Consider the following 15800-nt stretch of genomic DNA (forward strand, 5'->3'; position numbering starts at 1 on the left):
GCCCTTCCGCGACAGCCCCGCCCCTTTCTTTGAACGTTACTGCAGCCGCCGCTCTCGGCCAATCGCCGCCCGCGCTGCCGCACAGCCGCCCAATCGGCGCGGAGGGGCGGGGCGAGGGGGCGAGGCATGACGCAGCGAGTTTTTCCCCTGGCGGCGCCCGGGCCCGTTCTCCACGGCGCCGAGGTCGCGGCTCCGGCCTGTGACGCGTGACGCACAGGTACGTGAGGGGCTGGCGAGCGCGGCGGTCACGTGGGGCGGGCGCTGCTGCCAGGCGCCGCGGTCCCGTGCGCTCGCCCCGCCGCCCCTCCCCCGCCGCATGTCGCTGGCGGCGCGTCCCGCTCCCCCTCAGCCGCCCGCCCAGCGCCGCCGCCTCCTCCGCTGTCGCCGCCGCCCTTGATGTGGTTCGGGGCCGGGCGGGGAAGAAGATGCCGCCGTCCAAGTCCCGCAAGATCGCGATCCTGGGCTACCGGAGCGTGGGTGAGCGCGGGGTGAGGCGGGGGTGGGGTGTGTGTGTGTGAGGGGGTGACGGGGACGGGCCGTTGGGGCGGAGGTGGCGGCGCCTTCCCCCGGCCCGGGCTCTGCAGCGCCCCGTGAGGGAGCGCGGCCCGGCGGCCCCGCCGCATCGCCTTCCCCCGCGGCAGCAGGTGCAGCGGCGGGGAGGGGAAGGGAAGGGAGGGGAGGGCCGGGCCGCTTCCCGCCGCCGGGAGCGCGCAGCCGCGGCGGCCGGGCGGGCCCCGCCATGGCGGCGCCGCAGAGCGCGGCGGGCCCGGGGCTGCGGGGCCGCCTGCCCTTAATAGGAAGTTTCACCCCCCGCGGCCGCCGCGCTCCCGGCCGGGCCTTCCCGCAGGGCGAGGAGGTTCTTGCCCCGCCGGGGCTGTCGGTGTGCGGGCGGCTCTCCCCGACGTGCCCGCCCCGGCTGCCACCGCTCCCGGGGAAGGGGGGGTCCCGCCCGTGGGGCCGGGCTGGGAGCGCTCCGGTCCTGGTGGCTCAGGGACGCTCTGCCTGAACTCCCTCCAAACGTGCCCATATGTAGGATTTAGAGCCGATTTTTAAATACCGAGAGGAATCCAGTTGGTCTATTCCCACTTCTGTTTCTGTTTTTGTTTGGTTGGTTGGTTGGTTTTTTTTTCCCCCTCCGTAGAGATGCTCGGCAGCTGAATCCGCAGCGTGGCGTGTCCAGCCGGTTCTGCTCATTAGGGCCATGGGATTGTATTGGCTCCGTGTGTCCCCAGCGTGGGACATGCGGCTCTTGCACGGTGCTCCTGGCACCATCCACGCAGGCTCCTCTGCGTGGAGGAAATTCCTGGAAGCATCCAGCATGAGTCTGTCGTAGCAGACAGGGTTTTGTTCTGTAGCTGCCCACACCTGTGATCCTTTTGCCTCCCACCTTCACCATCTTTGATGGAAAACAGTTTCAGATGTTTCAGTGGTTGGGTTCCTAAAGCGGAGGGGAGTAAGCCGTAGTACAGCTATCCTGATCAATCGAACTTAAAAGCGTAGATCAGTGTGGAAGATAACGCGCGGTTGGAAAAAAAAGATACTACAGTTAGATACTGTACTGCTCTAAAAGGGGTTTTTATGCTAAAATAGTGGCTAAATCAGTAATGTGTCTTTTGTTATGCACTCAGCAGAAAGAACCCTTAAAGCTTTTTCTTTTTCAAGATCATGGAAAGGGTGAATAAACCTTTCTTAGATGTTTTGCATGTAACTGCAGCCAGACATTGAGATGGAGTGATGTAAAAAGGATGCTGAATTTGGCTAGTCCTTGAAAGGAACAGCGAGTAGTGGATTGATCAGTTTGCACAGTGTATTTGACATCACTTATTGCAATCTGTTTTACTGTCTGCCCTGTGTTATGTTTTCTCTCTTTTTTCTTTGAGCCCTGGCAAAACCAAGCAATGGGCAGTATCAGTGGGAAGGAAGAATGCCTGAAATTCTGTGGTTTAGAAGTCTGTGATGGGGGCTAGGTGCACTGTTGAGCTTCAGTCTTTCATCTGTTGACCCTGACAAGCATCAGTGAGAAATTCAGATGAAAGTAGGGTATATACTCTGTTGGGCAAAAAATAGAAGAACTTGTGTAGTATTGTGAATCTGGTTGGTGATGTTTGAGCAATAGTACTCATGTGGAAAGGATGAGCAAAAAGTTATTTAACATCTCTTGACACCTACTGCTGACCTCTTTCAGCTGAAGTTTCCAGAGACTAGTGTGGTATTAGGCTTGATGGGACAAGATCGATTTGATTGGGACAACTACAAGTTGTAGAAATATAGAATTAAGAGCGGGGGGAAATTGTGGTTTATTGTAGTTTTCCTTTCATTGTCCTTGATAATTCTGTGTTACCCCTTAGGTAAAAATCTTGCATACTAAAATGGCAAAGTTACTCATCTTAAATATGGGAGCATTAAATCTCTAGGCAAATACTTACATAAAAGTTGAAGCAGTAGAAGCTGGTCATTGGGGTCTTACTTCCCTCTTTTAAAGTTATTAGAAAAACAGTAAAGTTGAACTGTGTGATTTAGATTGGGTCCTCTGCTTATCCAACTATGACTCCCAAAGTCTAGGAGGACAGCTACTTAGTTTGGCTTCAGATAAGCTTTTGAGTAAGTCTTGCTTTGTATTATGACAACTAGAATATTACTTGAATCTTGGGTAAGAAAGGATCTAATCTCTTCATAGGACAAGCTTTTGGGTGGTAAAAAATGGAGAATGTTTGTGGGGAAAATGCAGCGTTTGAACAGAGCTGATGTTCATGAAGTGGGGGCAGTAATTTCAAAATCTGAACGACTGGAAGAAAATGTTTTCTGAATTTCATTTTATAATTAGGGAGCTACATTCCTTACCCATTAGCATTAATCTTGACCCTGGAAGGAGGCAGCTAACTCTGCTAGGTTGTAAAATATTTACAGTTTTATGGGTTAGCATAAATGCTTAGGTGATCTGCTCTGTGAAGTTGCATCCTCCCCTTGTAATTTCTATGGTAGAGGTGAAACTAATCAGAAAATGGCAAGCCTTTTTTCCCCTGTGTCTCTTTCAGTTATGTATTGAAGTAACCAGGTTTTGATGACATTTCAAGCAGCGAGCTGTTCCCTACAGTTGATGACTCAACAATTTTGTGGATCATTCAGGTCATGAGCCTGTCTGTATAGTAATGGACAGACACGTCTTCCATGGGGATCTGCAGAACTTGTCTGAATCTTCTATTGGCTTTGTGCTAAGGCCTTGTTTCTTTTATTTACTTCAAATTTTATTGTTATCCCAGTGCTGTTGTCGAAGAGACTAGAGGTTGGGAGTGGTGTTCTGATATAACAGTTCTCAGAATAGAAGATTCAGGAGCCTGCTTGTTTGAATACACTCCCTCTGTCTTTCAGCAGTACCATCAAACCTTCCATACATGAAACTAGTGTGTGTGCTGATGGAAGAGATCATGGCGGAAACATCACAAATTCCCAGGCAGATGTACTTCTGAGATGCAAACAGAGTATTTGCCAGCAACTTTGGGACTTGTATTTTGGTGAGGAAGGCCAATTATGTGTGGATGTAGCGTACAGGTTGCAGCATGACGCTAGACAGAATCACACAAGAATGTCTCCTTTGGGTTTTGTTCAGGCAGAAATTGGTCTAAGTTAAACTCCATTATGTAAGCGTGCTTGTCTCAGTGAGGTTCTGAGTAGAAATTGGGTAGATTTCATCCCCAAATCTGATCATTTCACAACAGGGGGAACTTGGCTTTGATTATTCTTGTTCGATAAGTGACCAGAGTGGACCAGTTCCTGGAGATTTGACTCTCAAAAAAACATCTGTCCTGTGAATGATGAGACACAAGATTTTAAAAAGTTACTGCCTTCACTAAAAAGAGTCTTGGTCACAATTTATTATATCCCAAATGTAGTTGGAAAGAATGGATTTGGATGGGAATAAATCAAGCAAGACTAAGATATTTTCTGAATCTCTTCAGCGTAACAGCTGCTCTAAAAACTGGCATATAGTTGTCCAAAATGCCTTGTGCTCAGTTTGGTTCCTTTTCATTCATACAAGAAATATGTAAATTCAGACCATAAATGCCTGTATCAAAGAAGAGGTTTCTTTAGATCATCTTGTAAAGTAGCTTATTACTGCGATTCTCTGTATTATATCGAGCTGATGGATTTCAGATAAGCAGGGAAGTGTTCGGATCAGCAGCTTCAGTCGTAGGTCATAATCTGAGCCTGATTTTGGTTTTGGTTTTTTTCTGTTTCTATAACTTATGCTGCTGGTATTCCAGATGCAGAAACTGGAATTGTTTCTGAATTTTACATATTTGGACCGGTGATCTGAACATGCTCTCCTGGTCAGTTTATAGCTCCGAGAGTGAAATCCACTTAAGTTAGTGGTGACTTACCCATTTTCTTCCCCAGCTAGATAGTACTCAGTGACTTTCAGGTTTTATACATCAGCTTTTTGTGTTGATGGAGAGCAGCCCATACTGCAGGCAGAAGTAGTTGTGCTTTGTGACTGCATTATGCAGGCAGCAAAGAAACCGTGGTGGAACAAAAACATATGCCAAGGTTAGATTTATATGGAAAGGCTTCCAGTTGGTTGTAGTAAGCCAACAAATGCTTCTTCCCTTTATACTTTGCCTGAAAGCAAGAAAGGCAGGAAAAAAAAGTAGAGCCTTTAATACATACCTGTAATAGTAAGAATAATTGTAGCTACTGTTTTTGAAGATGTAAGTTATTTTACTACTAGGAGGTTTGTATTGTAAAATGGAGTTGAGGCTTTGCTTTTCGGTTCTGAGAGATGGCATCTGTTCGCACAGCAGTATTCCACCCCGAGGAGAGATCCCTTTGATATTGGATGGAGGGAAGTGGTAATTTTAGCAGGCAATAAATTGCCCGTTTAAATGTCAAGAGAGAAGGAATGGAGAAATTACTGCTGTCGTGCGCTGTAATTTGGTTTACAGAGCTGGTTGTGTCTGCAATATTAGAAATCCTGAGATTTAACAGGAAAATTGAGCAGTTCAGGATCCAACCAATACCCAAGGTTAAAATTTTGCTGGGTTCCTAAAAAGTGCCAAGATGATTTTCATAGCACTTACCTTGTCAGGGCTGTGTTCCCCCTGCCCTGGTGCAGCAGTGCTGCTGGAAGGAAAGGTTGTGGCTACCAGAGAACAGATGTGAGGCTGGAAATGCCAACTTTAATTGCATTTTGCTGTGACTGACCATGCTGTTCGGCAGTGAAAGTTGCTGTGGCGCATTCGATAGCAGTAGCGGGAGCACTAGAGGCAGCGTGTTCAGCTGTAATATCAACCCACCGCAGGGTTATTTGAGGACAGCGTTCCAGGATTAACTCTTCAGTTGCCTACTCTGATCGCTTTTAGTGGTAACGCTTGCAAGTTTTGCTTTTGTATTTGAGTGGTTTGGTATTTGATTACTCAACTCGGAGTTAACATGGAGGGGAGAAACCAAATGAAATGTAGATCCTGTAATTTTGAAGCTATTTAAAGCTGAAGTTCTTCATTTAGATACACTACACTGCTTTAAGTGAAGGTTCTGAGGAAACCAGCCACCTCTGCGGTACACGCTGCTGCGGAAATTCAACATAACCACGCGTTTGGGATTAGAAGAGCAGGCTGAAATGTGATGAACCACTGATGGTGATTAACTTCCTGTAGCTCTCCTGAAGGTGACATTCAAGGGCGTATTTTAAAAACTGCTCGACTTAATTGTGCATTCAGCCCAAAATCGAAACAGCTTCTCTGTGGGATGTTCATAATGCACTCAAACTCTGTGAATCCCGCATGAGTCAAAATTGTTTGGTGTCAGCCCAAATCATCCTAAATGGGAAACTACAGATGTGAAGCACAGTATGGGAAAACATGAAGCTGCCCTTGTCATGGATCTGTCTACCTAAGGACTTGATAGGGCTCCTTTTGTTTTCCAAGGTCTATATTTGAAGCCAATGCCAAATTTGATATGGATTTGATAATGTGAGAAACTAAACTGTGCTTTTTGAGATTTGAGGGGTGGTTGTTGCATAAGATTTCTCTTTTCCAATCCTGGTCAGGACATTTGCTTTTCTATACAGGTCTTGCACACTGGTGGCAGCTATTCTGCAAATGAGGGTATATGGGATGGGGAGAAAGGGAAGAATGTGGAGAAAGTCCAGGTTGTATGTTGCCTAGCAGAGCTCTTAACAGGATTTAAGATTATCAAGTTTACCAAGAATACATGAATGTGGCCTGTGGAATATTGTATTTCATTCTTCAGAAACGGGATGTATGGGGGAATTGTTTTTTTGGGGAAAAGATGCTTGTATGGAACTTGTAACAAGAAAATAAACTGAGGCAGTTTTTCAACAGAGTGCCCAAAGAGGCTTTCAGGTGCAGCTTTTCTCAGGAGACATCTCTGCTGCTTTCTTTTTTAATTGCCATGTAATGAAGGCAAATACAAATGAACAACATAGCGGGGGCTTCCCTTGGCTGGATGCTGGCACGAGCACGCTGAAAGCCTGGGCACCAGCTCGGGGAATTGATTGATTTAAAAAGTAAAGGAACCAGAAGGAAAAGTTTTCAGGAACAGGCTCAGGAGCGTGAGATGTTTGAAGGAGGTGGAATAGGCTCTTTGCTGCTGCTGTGCAGGCTCTGGTTCAGTCAGACCTATTATGAAAAACCACATCTGTATTTTCCTCTGCTACTCCAGATAAGCATGAATGCTTTTTTGTAAACTTATCAACAGTAGGCCTTTTGAACCTGAGTAGTTATCTTGATGGAAAAAAAGATAGCCCTGTAAAGATGGACTGTGCTTTTCAACATTTCTTGTTCAAATAACCTGGGTAGTCAAATCTGACACTTTTCCTAGATTCTGCATGAAAGGAAGATGTTTAACCTGAGGTAAATGTAAACCTTGTCAGGAAGTCTTCAAATTCAGATGATGCTTCAAGCGATACGATCCGCTGGAGTTTTCTGGAAACACTTGGTAGTAAAGATGCCAAAGCTCCAAACTGTGACGTGCAAGGCATTCAGAATCACTGCTTGCCTCACTACTTCGAAAAGCAACACAGCCTTCAGATTTGTTTCTACTGGCTTTCAGAGTAATCTTCAGTGTTTGCGAAGATACCTTACAAAATGTCTGTTGCCTGAAAATACCTGGTTGACTCTTCAACGTGCTTGAGGCTCCTCCTTTAGTTGTAAGCGTTTATTGATGCTGTTGGAGTATGAAGTTGATTGTCAAATGTTTAAAAGCACTGGTTCTTCTTCAGTTGACCATATGCACTTTGCTGTACATGCAAATTTTAAGAAGAGTTGTAAGAAGGATGTGGGACAAGACAGTGGTGAAAAAGGTAGTGGTTTAAACAGATGCTGCAAGTTCTCAAAGTGCAGATTTGGATTGTCAAGCATGATGTGCCAGTCAGGATGGAGCTAGGACAAGCAAACAATAGCTTGTGAGCTTTGGGGACTCCTGTGGAAGGGAAGACTACTTGGAATTATTATGGGACTTCTTATGTGAATTAGAGAATTTATGATAGAATGTGAGGAGGAAACTTATAGCAGTTTAATTTGGATGAAATCCTTAAGAGTTTGTGGATCATGGCCAAAGATTAATCTTTTAAGGCACAAGACTAAGTGAATGATTTCTGAAAGCCCTTTTAGGAACAAAAGACCTTAATGTGTGACACTTGGAAGACCCATTAGGAAAAGTTGTGGTGCTTCTATATTAAATAGATACGAACTGAAGAAATCATGATTCCCTGATAGATTATGCTTTAAACAGTGAAGTTTCCTTTTAGTTTTCTTTTTTTTTTTTTTTAATATTACACTGAAGTCTTAAAGAATGAGTGATTAATACTTCTGGAATAGTTATCGGTATTCTTGTGTATTTGAGGTTACAGGAACCAGAACAGCATGCATGACAAAGCTAGCTATTTGTATTCCACAGAGTATTGAGTTAGATGAATTTTAATTTGGAAGAAGAGGGAATACATAAGTGGTCTTCAGTGTGTGGGTGTGAACATGTGCAAGTGTAATAGGAAATAAGGATATGAAAGTGTCTCTTGACAACATTGTCTCCTGAGTTAGTGGGATACATCTGTCTGGCTTCAACAACTTGTCAGAATGTATTGCCAAAACTTCATTCAATATGTATGACCTCCGTTCAAGGTACGCTTTTATATGCAAAAGAGTTAGGATGCATAATATGCAGGAATACTCCATTAAATCTGTTCTGTAAATTGTCAAAGTAATCAAGCACTTGACACTAATGCAGTAAAGTGTATTTCGCTTGGCTTGGTCTTTCATTATTAGTGAATTTTTTGTTCTAAAATCTGTTTCAGAATTAGCATTTTGAATTGGAACTGCAAGTTTTTGCTGTGAAACATGCATATGAACAAGCACCATGTTTCTTAGTTTTCAGTATCTTCTGAATTGCTTTTCTGGAAATGTCTTTTTCTAATAGATGTTCTGCTTCATCTGTATGGTTTGACACTGGTGAATAAGTTCTAAAGAAGGGTGTCAGTTGTGCTGTTTTAACTTGTTTCACATGTAGAGGGAAAGGTGGTCAGAATTCTTGATAAAGTTGGTTGCTAGACTTAAATTGTTGAAATCCAAGTTAAACCAAGTTTTTCTGAGAGGGAGACTAAGAAGTTGCCTGAAAGTTCCAAAATCATGTTCTTTATACAGAGTGTATCAAGGAGTCTTAGGACACTTAAACTGTTTTTCTGCTTGTCCTTCTTCAGCTGCAAGGTATTTTTTATCCTTCAGGGTGGTGGTAGGAAAGAGGAAGAGTTAAAGTGAGGCTACTAGAAATGGGCTGTATGTCCCAGAGGTGGAAAGGGTTTAAAGGTGGAGGTTGGGGAGGAGAGAAAAGGACGGTCTGAGAAGGGATATGTGGACCCAAGGGCAGCTTATTGTGGAGAAAATTTGGTCGTGCTTCTCCTGTTCCTACGGCATGAAAGTGTGGAAACCAAAAACGAAGATACGGATTGTTCTTAAATAGCCAGGCTGTGAAATTAAGTAACTCCTGAAATCTTTGCTGTACTTATGGTAAATCTTGACTTATTTGCTTGTCATATTTACTGTTTTGTCCATTGTGAGCTGGATTGATTGTGATCTAACTGGGTAATAACAGAGTAATAATCACAATTGCACTTCTCAAATTTTGTGTGTGTGTTGATACACAGACTTACATAGCAGACAAATACAATGCACTGCTCTGTCTTTTGAAGGTCAGCCCCAAGTTCGGTAGCGTGATACTCAGTTCCATGTCCAGGTTGTGTGGTTGTACTGGGAGGTGCAGAATCCAGCTTCTCTTGGCAAGTGCTTCCTCAGGTGCTGGAGCTGCGCTGGCTGGAAGGCACCTCCCTTGTGAAAGACGGGCTAAGAAGAAAAATAGTGTACTGTCAGGTTGCAAGCGTCATCCTCAGTTATCTTCCTGGGCTGTTTTCAAGTGGTTGGGATGATAGGGTGTTGGTGTTGTGTGTTTGGTTGGTTGGGCTTGTTTGTTTTGTTGTTGTGGGGTTTGTTTTGGCTTGTTTTTTTTTTTCTGTGCTTTTTGTTGTTGTTCTTCCTTGCAAATATCGGAGTTCTGATTGTGACATTTCTGTGCTATGTAGTATTAAAACAGAGAATAAAAATGTGTGATTCCTACCCCAAAACTCTTAATGTGAAGTACCTTATAAGCCAACAAATGGGTACACACTGGGTAGGAAGGTAAGCAAGCCAGCTGACTGTAATGACAGGCAAGAACTTTACAGTATGCTATTGCAAACAAGGGTTACCTGTTCTGTCTTCTGTGCCCTATGGCAAAATCAACCATGTCAGGTCATATCTGACAGATCTTTGGCTCAAATTCCCTTAAAATTTCCCAAGGCTGGGGGCTCTAACGATTCTTCTGGTACTCTGCATAGTGTTATTCTTACCCTGGAGTATTTTTTTTATGGGTGTCTTATCCATGTCTGTCATGCTGTGGTTTTGGTATGTTGTTACGTTGAACCTTTCTTGCTGTTAACAGCCTGTCCTCTGTATTTGGGGGCTACTCTGTTTTGTTAATTGGGTGTGTAAATGAAGAAGGATCAGAGTTAGTGGGGAGGGGTTAATGACCAACTCCAGCTGTGTCAAGTGCTGTGATACAAAGATGGCATTTAGCAGGAACCCTGATTGATAGAGGGGAGGAACTTCACATTTTACACAGAAGTAACATAGGAGATGCCTATAAAGTTAATTCAAATGAGATCTAGAATTGAATTGGAGAAGAGACAAAAGGTGATCTGAGTCTGATGCGGGGAGACAGCTTTTGTAGAGGAATGTACGGTTCAGGCGTGCTGTTTATGTTGGCATAATTGTATATAGATCCACAGCAGTCTTGTGCTAACACAGGAGAATTAAAGTGGTGAAGTCTCAACTGTATGACCATTCATCAGGACTGTCTCAGTGTCTACCTATGCATCTGTTGACGAAGATGTGATGGAGCTGACCACGTCCTGCTCCGCTGTTAGGAATGAGAGTCCACGCTAATCTTTGTCATTATCCCTAAAAAATATCTTTTTCTGGTTCGTACTAAGAGACATCAGTGTTGTCAGGATGGTACCACAGTTCCTGATGCTTCATGCAGCTTTGCAACCTTCCACCAGTGCAGGTCCCAGCAGGTGAGCAGTGCTGTGTGCTGCTGTTGGATGCCCGTAGCAGCACGCTTTCTGTGAATGTCAGGGTTTGGCTGCCATGTGCTTCGCTGGCATTTGTTGACATTGGGTTCATCAGACTTTGGACCATCAGTGGAGACACGAAGAGCCTCTTACATTGACATAGTCACACATAGTACTGAAGCCGCCCTTTGTTGCTAAGATCTTCTAGTTATTATGCAGCTATATATATATTTAATATGTTGTAAAAGTAGCCTGCCTTTGTTGGGACAAATCAGTAGTATCTTCAGGTTTTGCTGCAGGTTGGTGAAGAGCTCTGTGGACCTCCCCTCAGAGTAAGGGTGAAATTTCTTAGCTATAGCTGCTGGATATGTGTCACATTGTTTTCTTGTGTGATGTTACCAAGAGAGGAGAGGATGTTACCATTACTATCTTGTCAGGATTTCATCAGATATTTCTGTCATTCTACAACAAGGGGTAGAGAAATACATCTCTTAATATTGTTCTTGCAATTCCAAAAAGACCCTTGAGGTGCTGTATGATATGCATTTCAGTAGTACTGCCAAGAGGGTCCATTCCTCACCATTTCAGCTGCATTTCCAACAGTTTACATGGTGTTACAATACACTCATGGTCAAGCTCCTAGACTTGCATTTTTCAAATGACACCAGGAAAAATTCACTGATCTTTTTGAAGACTTATCCCACTGCTTGGTGGTGGTAAGTAATTATGAGGTATGTTGGCTTCAGTGAATGCTGTGGTTCCAGTCCTCAAAAAGATCCTTAGGAAAGAAGATCCTTAGGGAAGACCTGTGTTTTGCTGAAACAGCACTGATCTGTTGAAGGACTTAAGGCCTTTGGTCTTGGTAAGGGTTCTGTGCTATTAAAGCTTTCTCTGTTATTGGTATAGATCAGGTGGACTAAAAATGTGAGATTTGCAGTGGAAGGAAGAAAAGAGTTTATCTGGTTTTCTAATAGAAATGCGAAGTTTAAAATCCTAATTTGTACCTAAACGCTGCTTTACCAGGTGGTCAGTAGTATCGTGTAACTTAATGTGACTGGTGCTACCAACTTCAGCCAGTTGTGTAGAAATGAAAAAAAAGGAAAACGATGGCTGCAAACCCCCCTTAAACCTTCACAGCGTCTTTATCCCCCGTGGTGTGTGTAGAGTGGAGTTCTTCAGCTTATGCCATTAAATTCAACTGAAAGTGTGGTTACGGCAGCGGCTGTGCAGCGGGTGGAGAGCTGGTGCTGGGAAGTGCAGTTGGAAAGATCCGCTTGTCGAAGAAGTGCTGAAACCTGCTAGTCCTGATGTTTATTGGCTTGCAGAAAGGTAATTGAAGTTGTAAACCCCAGTGATGTTTAGTGCCAGGGAGGATCGGACTAGAAGTTGGGAGTTCATTCCCTTGTGTTGAAACTAAAACCTTGAAGATGGAAAAGGGGGATGCATGGAATGCATTAAAGCAAGAGATGCACATTTTTATTTCTAATAACATAACATTTAAAAATTGATTTAATGATGAAACAATGGCAGTTTCTAAAAGTATTGTATGTACCTGATGATCCAAGGAAAGGTCAGGTTCATTCAGACACCTAATTAGCTGCTTGATGTGTGTGCATGGGGAGAGAGGACTTGGCTTCCACGCAGCAATACAAGTTGAATTTTGCCTCTTCAGGGGAAAATCAGTACAAAGTTCAGGCTCTTTCCCTCTAAGTGTGTCATAAACTGAAACATTAGTCTGATCTTTAAGCTTAATAAGGTTCCCTTTAGAAATGCAGTGTGTCAAGTTGTACTGCCTTAGTTTAGGAATAGACTTGGTAATTAGGCTAGCAGCACATGCCCAATAAGTGGAATTGCTTTTGAATTTCTGCCACCACCTGAAATATTTTAGGCATGGAGCTGTGGGGAGGGAGGTGGGAAGGTGTCGCAGGCATGCCCAGTTTCTGCAAGAAGTCTGAAGAGAATACAGTGGATGGTATTTATCTGAGCGAATACTGGTTGACTGTATTGGATGTGGATGTCTGAATTTCCTTTGTAGTCAGGAAAGCCCAGGATGCAGTTCCTCTGACCTGTTTAAAGTGTCTTGGATGCAGCCACTTATGCATGTATACCATGGCCAGGTGAGATGTGTGCCACGGAAGTTTTCTGGGTATTTTAGGCTTTGTAAGAGCTCTTCCATCTTTGATAGTAAACACATGGAATTAAAATTGGTTTACCTCATTAGAAGGGAAATATCAGACAAACTGTGGCACTTTACATTTCTGCCAGCAAGGGTAACAGTCAAAGGTAACTGGATTGTGCACCGAAATAACTAGAACATTCCTTCTGACAATCCCTTGCTGTGGTTGCTGACTTAAATGGAGACAAAGTGGCCACTTGGAAGTGACAACTAAGCTGTTGCAGCAGAACAGAGGAATTTTTCTGTACATATTTGCCTGGACACCTAATACGTTGTGACAAAGTGCAAGTGAACATTGAGGGGTTAGCACTACAGCAGGATGGGGAAAGCTTGCTGTTACATACGAGGGAATAAAGCACTTGCTCTCTGCTTTTCTTACAGAAAAGGTGATCTAAATAGCATCATTAGGACTCTTGGTTTGTGTTTTGAAGGCTCATTGTAGCCAACCTGCAGATACACTTGTGAGTTTGACTAACTGCTTTGAAATCTGAAGAAAATCAAGTCATCTGACTTCCTTCCGAAATGACAGCCTCTCGGATTTCGTCTGGCTCGTGGAGGAATACCTTTGATAAACCTGAAGAAGATTGTGCAATGCATGTGTCCTTTTCTTGCTGCAGGCTGTGTTCTTGGTGTTAGACTCTCTCATGTGAACCTTCTTTTTAACAACAGGAGTGGTTCTTGCTACAGTTCCTTTCCTTAGACTGTCACATATATTTCCCTACATCCTAATATGAAGATAGGTCAGGAGAAGACTGGGAACAATTGTAGCAATGGGATAGAGTGCCATAGAAATTGAAGAGCTTGTGTTGTTCTGAAATGCTGATCTGCTCTTTGGTTTGTCATGAAGGTCTCATCTGTTTTTGAGGTCTCTCACTACTTCACCAAAAGGTGTCTGAGGTCCTCAGAATTTGGCTCTTACAGGATTGTAAGGGCAGATGCTTTAGTCTGTCATTTGGAAAGCTCAATCAGCACTTTGAGAGACTAATGCCACCACTCTTTGGTTGCAGACTGAGCATGAATATCATATGAGCAAATGCAGCAATTGGGCTCTGTGTCAGTGAGAGTTTTCTCTGTTAAGCATTAAAAAAAAAAATAATCCTGGTATCACAACGTTGATGTCACAAGGAAATCACTACAAAATAGGTAAAACTCTGTGTAGATGTTTATAAGTGATAATTCCTTATGATTAAAAGTCTATTAGTAGATTTAAATTTCATCTGACTAAAACACAAGCTGCTCATTGTATCACTGTCTCCAGAGATTTAGAAACAGAATTCTTTATTGGCCCAGATGTATCGTTTTGATAGTCATTAGAATGATTCACTGAGCTACATAGCGATGGTCAGCAAAATAGCAACTATAGTACATAGCCATAATTAGTACCTGGGGGAAAAATTCTTAATTAACCATGGAAAGTTACTAATGATGAAGCCTGAGATGAATGATGAGCTAGTGATGAGTTCTGAGATCATCTGCTATCTTGTGAAAAGATTTTTGTCAAAGACTGATGCTGTAATTCCATTTGCTACCCAGTTAAAACACTTCTATCTCCTCCAAGCAATTATTCTGTCCCATTCTGTCCTCTGAGGGTGAATAGATAATCTCCACTGTGGAAATGCTGGTGTCTCTGTTTTGTGCATCTTGGTATTCTGGATTAAAGTTGATAACGATCCCAACATTCCAGTTAAATTGGTTGTAACTTTTCGTATGAAAACTTCATATCTGAAGCATGGTAAGTTGAGCATAGCTGCATGTGAGATATTGAAAGCTCGGTATGCGTTAAGTCTTCTTTAATTTACTATGGCTGGCAGCATTTCACCATGCAATTTCTTGAACCTTTTGTGACAAAACCTAAGCTACATTGTTCTGTAGGTAAGATCTATGTAGAGACTAGCTTAGTTAAGATGCTAGGCTTGTTGTTGGAGTGGATTAGTTCCAGCCGGCTGTTGTTCAATGATTAATCGAAGTACATAAGCAGACATTTCAAGGGGAAAAGATGGGTTAAAGAAACTGTGCATCTAAAATTCTAACAGAATGGAGAATTGCAGCTCTTCAGTAGTTGTTGTTCTTGACCCTGTCAAACTGTTTACTGATTGCTTGTGCAGATGATTTCGAGCATTGAGAAATTCTTCCTGTTGAGATAAACTGCCCGCTGGTGCCAGTGGCCGTCACGGCAGAGATGCCACGTTAGCGGCAGCTGCAGAGCCGGGCTTGCACAATGGCTTGCTTGTGGAGCCGGTGTTGGACCCGCTTGCTGGCCACTTGCGTAATTTCTGCCTCCTGAGCTTGGGGGAAGTCACTGTGGAGGAGAACTTCATCTGGGCTTTCCCTCTGCCTGGAGAATGAAGGATGTGGGGGGGTTGCCAGGCAGGTGGTGGGCACCCAAGAGACGATGTGGCCTCTTTGGTGGGACACCCGTTCTTCATGAACCCACCCATGCTCGGTTACTCATGTTCTTGGTAAACTTGAATTTTTAAGGCTAGATTAAATACCACAGCTCTTGTGAAGGCAAAACAGTTGCCAAATGGAGTTTTTACTCATCCTTTTGCTTCTTGGACAATTGCAGTGGCATTTGAAACTGATGTGCTGTGACTGTACTAGTCATTGTTTATGGGACATTCAGCTTTATGTAGCGAGTGTTCTCTTGTATGAACAGAAATATGACAGCTTTGTATTTTGAAATGGCTTTCTGTCTCAAAACCTGTTCCGTTTCTGTTTTGACAGTGCAAACCTCTTTTCTTTACCACTCCCACATCATATCATAAATACCAAATTGTGTATGCAAATACTCTGGATAGTTCTAGACAACTTCAGTTGAGCTTTGGCCACCTGGGACTTGTATTCTAAACCCTTGTAAAACACATTCCTCCCCATGCTTACCTTCTGTCTTGTTCCTCCAGGGAGTGGGAGAGTCAGCAAGCTTGGAGCATTTTGCTTACAACTCCTCTGCAACAGAGAGTAGTATCTGGTGCTTTGAGTTACCATAGCAAGTACAGCTGGAGAAGTCAT

General features: G+C 43.5%; 1 protein-coding gene across 1 annotated transcript in view; it reads left to right on the forward strand.

The window, feature by feature from the left end:
- The first annotated feature begins 249 nt into the window (after positions 1–249).
- The window catches only part of RHEB (Ras homolog, mTORC1 binding), a 42752-nt gene continuing 27201 nt past the window's right edge, over positions 250–15800 (forward strand). Inside the window, exon 1 of the mRNA XM_065832425.2 lies at positions 250–477. Coding sequence (XP_065688497.1) covers positions 426–477 — 52 coding nt within the window. The 5' untranslated portion in view covers positions 250–425. The remainder of the gene's footprint in view (positions 478–15800) is intronic.

This window comes from Patagioenas fasciata, chromosome 2 (assembly GCF_037038585.1).
Source record: "Patagioenas fasciata isolate bPatFas1 chromosome 2, bPatFas1.hap1, whole genome shotgun sequence".
Taxonomy (NCBI): domain Eukaryota; kingdom Metazoa; phylum Chordata; class Aves; order Columbiformes; family Columbidae; genus Patagioenas; species Patagioenas fasciata.